The sequence below is a fragment of the Galeopterus variegatus genome, unplaced genomic scaffold (genome assembly GCF_000696425.1).
Source record: "Galeopterus variegatus unplaced genomic scaffold, G_variegatus-3.0.2 Scaffold6365, whole genome shotgun sequence".
Lineage (NCBI taxonomy): Eukaryota > Metazoa > Chordata > Mammalia > Dermoptera > Cynocephalidae > Galeopterus > Galeopterus variegatus.
Genome location: NW_007732476.1, coordinates 122,325 through 128,494, shown reverse-complemented (window position 1 = coordinate 128,494; position 6,170 = coordinate 122,325). Strand labels below are relative to the sequence as shown.

The following is a 6,170-nucleotide window of genomic DNA, read 5'->3' as shown; positions in this document are numbered from 1 at the left end:
GTGGCAGGACGTAAAGGAAACAGAGGGAAGCTGGAGATAAAGGGAGTGAGAGACCAAGTTCTTTACTCTTTCATTTTTTTTAAATCACGCTTGTTTGTTTCTGATGTCCCTGAGTTGATGACAAATACCTGAATTACTTTCATGCAGTGTATAATGATTTAGAATAACAATATTCTAAAAACTAAATAAATTTATCTGATATAAAAGCACTAGATACAATTACAGACTACTGTATTTTCCCTGGTTTTCTGGCTATCTTTTACAAGGTGAGGTACCACAAACCAATTTATAATTACTACAGGGTTATTTTCAGATCAGTTTCGTCAGTAAGATTTTAATTATCTGTGTTACACATAACCAGATATGTTCACTTGGTAAAGGGTTGTTATAAGAACCTAAATCCTCCAGTCCCCCCCAAAATTTTTTATTTTAATTTTTATTTTTTTAAGTTTATTTATTAATATTATTATTATTTTACATTCTAAAATGTTGTTGCAGAGCAGTTGGAGAGGAGGGAGAGAAAGGAAGGGGGCAGGAAACAGGGTGGGAGCAGGAAGGGGGCTGTGGCGGAGCCCTGTGGCACCCCTCGCATTGCTGCAGGGGAGATCAGGGGGCTTCAGTGGTGGTTGGGACATTGCTGGGCTGGATGCAGATATCAGGGGCGTGTGACTGAAGCCCTCAGCTCCCCACCCCCGCAGCCCCAGCTTGGGAGACCAGGGGGTCCAGCCCCAACTTTGAATGTTAAAACTAAATCAGTTTTACTTTTCTCTTGAGAAAGGACATTCCAAATAAATCCACATTTGTTTTTAGCAGTAAGAAATGGTCTATAAAAGTCATTAAGATTTTCCTACCTTGACAAAAATGGTTGAATTGCATTCTTGCAATGCCTCCATTAAACTAATCACATGGAGACACACCATTTCTACCATCTGAAACAACAAACATGAAAGTCAATTCCACTCCCAGTGATATGGAAACCTTGCAAACTAGTCTGCAGCCACACGACTGATATCCTGTGCCTGTGAGGTCCTTCCACATAATGATCATAGCGGGCCACAGGCAGTGGTGTTCATTCACCTCTAAAACTTCAAACCAGAAACCAGAGATTTTGCAATTGTCATGCCTTCCTCACCCAACTTGGGGCTGCCAATGGAACTTATCGATGTCACCAATCTGCACTGCACTGTAACTCACACCAAAGGATAAATGGCTTCTGCTTCCTTCGTTTGCAACTATAGAACTCTTTGGGCTTAGGTCCTTTCCTCCATCTTGATCCTTTCTCCACAGTTTTTTCATGAGGAATGGCTGTTTAATTTACTGCAGATCTGCCTCTGAGGCTTTATTCTCTGTGGAACAAGGTAGCCATGCTTAGAACAATTCAAAAGTACTATACAGATGATATCTCTCATCAGAAATTTCTAAAGCTAGATTGTAAGCACTCCAGGGGGGATTTTAAGGGACTGGCTTGTACAGTTTAACAAAACTTTTGGAATAAAATTAATTTGCATTTATTACAAAATCCATTGGCAACAAATTCATTTGTAACATCTGAATATCAAGAGTGCTTTGGAGGAGAGGTATTATTGGTATCAAAACACTAATGACAATAGAAGGAAAATTTTAATCTCTAGCTCAAGTTTAAGGTTCCCGTTTCATTGTAAAATAACAGAACAGAATGCTTGATCTCCAAGTTCTTCTTTAGTACTAAAAGCTGTGCTCCAATAAATGTAATATCTCCATAGTACTCAGAACTATTTGCAAAGCCAAAAATTTTCACATAGATTTCCTTTAAATTGAACTAAAACATCTCTCTACTTAGAATTGCCTTATTTCATCTGCTTCTGTAAAGAAAAGAAAGTGCTTCACTAAAGGAAATATATAATCCCCTTTCCAATTAGAGCTAAAAGAAAATATTTCTTAGTCTAATATTCAAGCAATTAAAAAATCATTTCCTGAATGCATTTGTGGACAGTGCAGTGTCGGGTTCCTGGGCACCCTGGAATCATCACTAGGATGTTCTTCCAGGTCCTCTGCCCCTCACAGACATAATCCCCCTTCCAATTAGAGCTAAAAGAAAATATTTCTTAGTCTAATATTCAAGCAATTAAAAAATCATTTCCCGAATGCATTTGTGGACAGTGCAGTGTCAGGTTCCTGGGCACCCTGGAATCATCACTAGGATGTTCTTCCAGGTCCTCTGCCCCTCACAGACAAGACCACTGATGGTGCCCCCATAGCCAAGACTGGCTGCTACTGTCCCAGCTGAGAAACTTCCTCCAATGTAGCAAACTGAACCAAAGGACTCCTTTGTAAATTCCTTCTATACACCCTCCAATCATGACTCTATGAGGACCTATCCAAGCAAGTTCAATGAAGTAGATTCAGGTTAACCACACCCCACATTTTCCACTGAGGCTTAAGGCAACTCCACAAGGTGAGGCTCTTTTCAGGCTTTGAGGCCTCAGTGGAATGAACACCTGTGGTCAGTCTGTCCTTAAACCACCACAAAAAGAAAACCTAATTGGCTCAGGTTTTTCCAAATTGCTTTGGAATCCAAAAATAATATGAATCTCACTCCTAATCCTCTGACTTTACAGCACAAAAACAACCCTTAAATATCATTTAAAAGAAATGTCCTTTAAATTTCATTCAGCATTAGGCAGAGAAAACAAAAAATTGTTTATACTAAATTTACTTCTTTGGTTTGTTTGGGGTTTTTAAAAAATATTTATGGTGTACAACATGATGGTTTGATATATGTATACATTATGGAGTGACTGAATCAAGCTATTTAATATATATATGCATTATCTCACAAACTCATCATTCTTTGTGCTGAGAGTACTTAAAATCCACTCTCTTAGCAATTTTCAAGTATACAATATATCATTATTAACTATAGGCATCATCACGTACTAGACGTGCACTATTGTTTGCTTTGTTTTTAATTGAAATCCTTATGCAAGTAGAACATCCAGCTTATAACAAACCACCAATCCATTTATACAATCTTACAACTGAGATCTGTAAAGAAACAGGTAGTGTGAGGAGTAGTCTAGCATTTTGAGATTCCATCCTGGAGGGGAACCTTCTCCGTGAACTCACCACTTTGTTATGGGCCATTAGCTGAAGGATGCTGGGTGTCACCCTACTCCAAAACTCCAGAGCCGTCAGTATGGCCGTGAAGCTGAATTCATTCTGACTTTGCACATTTGTAGCTACGGCACTTTGTTCACAATACACCGTCCAGAGCTGAGCAAAGATGAAGGCGTGAAAGAGGGAACACATGTGCAGCACGGAGGTCTGAAAAGGAAGATGACAGGGCGCTGTCACATCTCAGCCCAGCTGGGGCCCTGCTGAGGAGCCCACCGAAGCACAAAGGAGTTATCTGAGCTACAGACTCGTGATTCATCACCTGAAAACAGTCTGCTCTTCACTCAGTCAGTGGGAGTGTGCTCAGAGAACAAAGCATCTTTTCCAAGAGAGGGCACTTTAATTTGCTGAATAAATCTACCTTGCCCTTTAATGAAACTGACATTCCCATCGCTAAACTAGATTAAGAAGAAAAATCATTCTGCCATTTTAGGATGTTTCCTCATCTGTAGAATGGGGATATTAGTAACCTCCTCAAAGAGTTGGGGTGAAGAGTAAATGAGAACACACTGCCCAGCACCTGATCATTACAGCAATAGCAGTAGCTGCGTTGGCAGCAGAGCTGGCACTCCTACTGGGGGTAAGCAGGCACTGAGTGAGCACCTACAACACGCCAGAGACGCTGCTGAAGACTTTTCATAGACCACCCCCACAACTCTCAAGCCATCCTCTCACCTAATTTACAGATGAAAACCTGAAGCTCAGAGAGGTTAAGTAACTTCTCAAACTCACAAAATCACAAATACCAAGGTTAAGAATCAAACACAGGTCTGGGTTGAAATATCGGGAACTGACTGCCTAATTCCTTTTGCAAACATCATTCAGGTCATTTGGATGGATGCTCTATTTTATCACACAGTCAGCTTGCTCTGGCCTAAATCCCAGCTGGCCCCAAACCCGCTATGATCTCCAGAACTTGCCTAAGCTCTGGGAAGGGCCCTTGGCTCCTCGCAGCTGATTAGTACCTATGTGCATGGTTTGCTTGTACGGGCTCCTGATGGACGTTGCCTTGGGTTTACTTTCCTCCCTTAAGCACATCATCTGTCTCTACAGTTAACAAAGTCTCTCTGTGTGGGTGATTCCAATGTGTAGTTTAGTGAGTTCCCAACTGGCCTTCTTATTTTCATTTTGTATCTTCATGTATCTCTAGAGATTTGAGTTGAAAAGATACTGTATGAAGAATAAGATAGAGCAGAAATTTTCTTCCACTTTATCTTTGGTTCTAAAAACTGATCACAGAATTTTTTTTGTATGTGTAGCCTTTTATTTTTCTTCATTATTTTGAGACAGAAATGCCTAGGAAGCCATATCTTGCTTGCCTCCATTATTTATCTTCATAAAAGTAAGCCAAAAAACAATTTAGGGGGAGAAAAGATAGTCTGGGAATTTAAACAACTTTAAATAAGGCATTAGCACTAAGTTGCTTTTCTTACTTCCACAGCAGGGCAAGTGATAAGATGCACGTTCTTCTGAAAAGAAACATAATTGGCTGATAAGGGTTTCCATTAGCAATTTCAGTGTATATGGTCTTAATCTTGCAGAAATCACTTACCTTTGATTGCTCTGGAAATCCAATCAGGATAACAATAAGATGGTCTGCAATATGGGAACCTGCATCCAGAGGTATGGGCAGGCAGGGAGAGGAGGCATTTGGACACACTGCATTGTGAGTGAGGGAACCCAAAAGCAGCCACGACAACAGCCGGATGTGGGAGACACATTCGATGAATTCCTTAGGCCTGTTAGGAAGAAGGAAGCGTTAAAGGTGACTGCATGCATTCTGTTTTGTGGGTGCTCAATAAATCCTTATTGAAGGAAGGGATGAAAACTGTAGTCTTGTAGGCAATTACATAAAATAAAACACCAAGGCAACAGTGTGTCAACCAAATAATGTATCTGTTTTTCTTGTTTTCTGCTCTAATCCTAGATCTTAGCTTCTTGAACAAAGAGTAGCATTTGGTGACACGGGATTAAATATGATTCTTCCACAAATCCGGCTGCCTCTCTGACTAGCTTCTCTTCCTAAACTCTTTCTTCCTCTCATTAGAAAGTCCTTCTCTGCCATCCCCACTGGAGGGGAGAGGATAGAGGGGGAGAGACAAGACACAGCCGTACATTCCCCAGCCCAGCAGTAATATTGTCCCCACACCGTCCTCCAAACCTTTCCTGCAGCCAGGAAGGCCAACCTCACAAAACAGCAGGCTCAAGTCTGACCTGAGTGCCCAGGAAAACCGGCCCACGCGTGCCCCTCTCTTCTTCGGCCTCCCTTAGGGGCAGGCAGGGACTTGTGCCTCCTTGCACTCTATTTCATGTCTGCTTTAGCTTTTGTTCGAGCTAGAACCTAAGCTGCTTGAAGACAGAGGCCAAGCAAGTGCTCATACGTATCTACTGATTTAACTCATCATCCACTAGGATGACTGAGGGTTTTGTTTGAGGGCAAGTTTCTTTTGTTGGCAGCATGTCACAAAGTGCTCTAGATTGGCAAGTTAAGTATGGAGCTGGGCCTCAACATCCATCTTCCTAACCAAGCATACTCCACTCTCACAGATTTTCAATGCACTCATTGGCTGTAGCTGAGGCCCAGAAAACTCGGGGGCACTTCCTGCCTTATTCACCCTCATTCCTGGAATAAGAAGCATCTTACCCTTGCTGCATTGCAGAAGGGGGATGATAGAGCCAAGGCAGATAGCGGATCACAGCTTTGTTATCTCTGTGGTTGCCCCGTGAGATCTCCATGGCTGCAATCTGAGCCAGCCCAACTTTGAGATGTCCACCAAAGGTGTCTTCATGCAGAGGCTGGGAACATGTCTTCATGTGGCTCTACAAAACCAAATGGAATTCTGTAACTTTGGCAGATGCCTGGAGACATTCCAGGACACTCTTTTTAAAAGATCAGGTTGTCATTTTCACCCCTCCTGTCACCAGTCCAAGCACACAAGCTGCTCAAACTGTTTCAGTGGCTTCCCATTGTTCTTAGGAGAAAGGGGGGGGGGGGAATTCCTTAGCACGGCCTGTAG

General features: G+C 41.9%; 1 protein-coding gene across 1 annotated transcript in view; it reads right to left on the bottom strand.

Annotated features, from left to right (window-relative positions):
* Positions 1-851: 851 nt before the first annotated feature.
* LOC103606191 (protein unc-79 homolog) overlaps positions 852-6,170 on the bottom strand; it is a gene marked incomplete at both ends in the record, with an annotated part of 122,513 nt that continues 117,194 nt past the window's right edge. Inside the window, 4 exons of the mRNA XM_008590782.1 lie at positions 852-929; positions 3,106-3,303; positions 4,706-4,892; positions 5,798-5,973. Coding sequence (XP_008589004.1) covers positions 852-929; positions 3,106-3,303; positions 4,706-4,892; positions 5,798-5,973 — 639 coding nt within the window. The remainder of the gene's footprint in view (positions 930-3,105; positions 3,304-4,705; positions 4,893-5,797; positions 5,974-6,170) is intronic.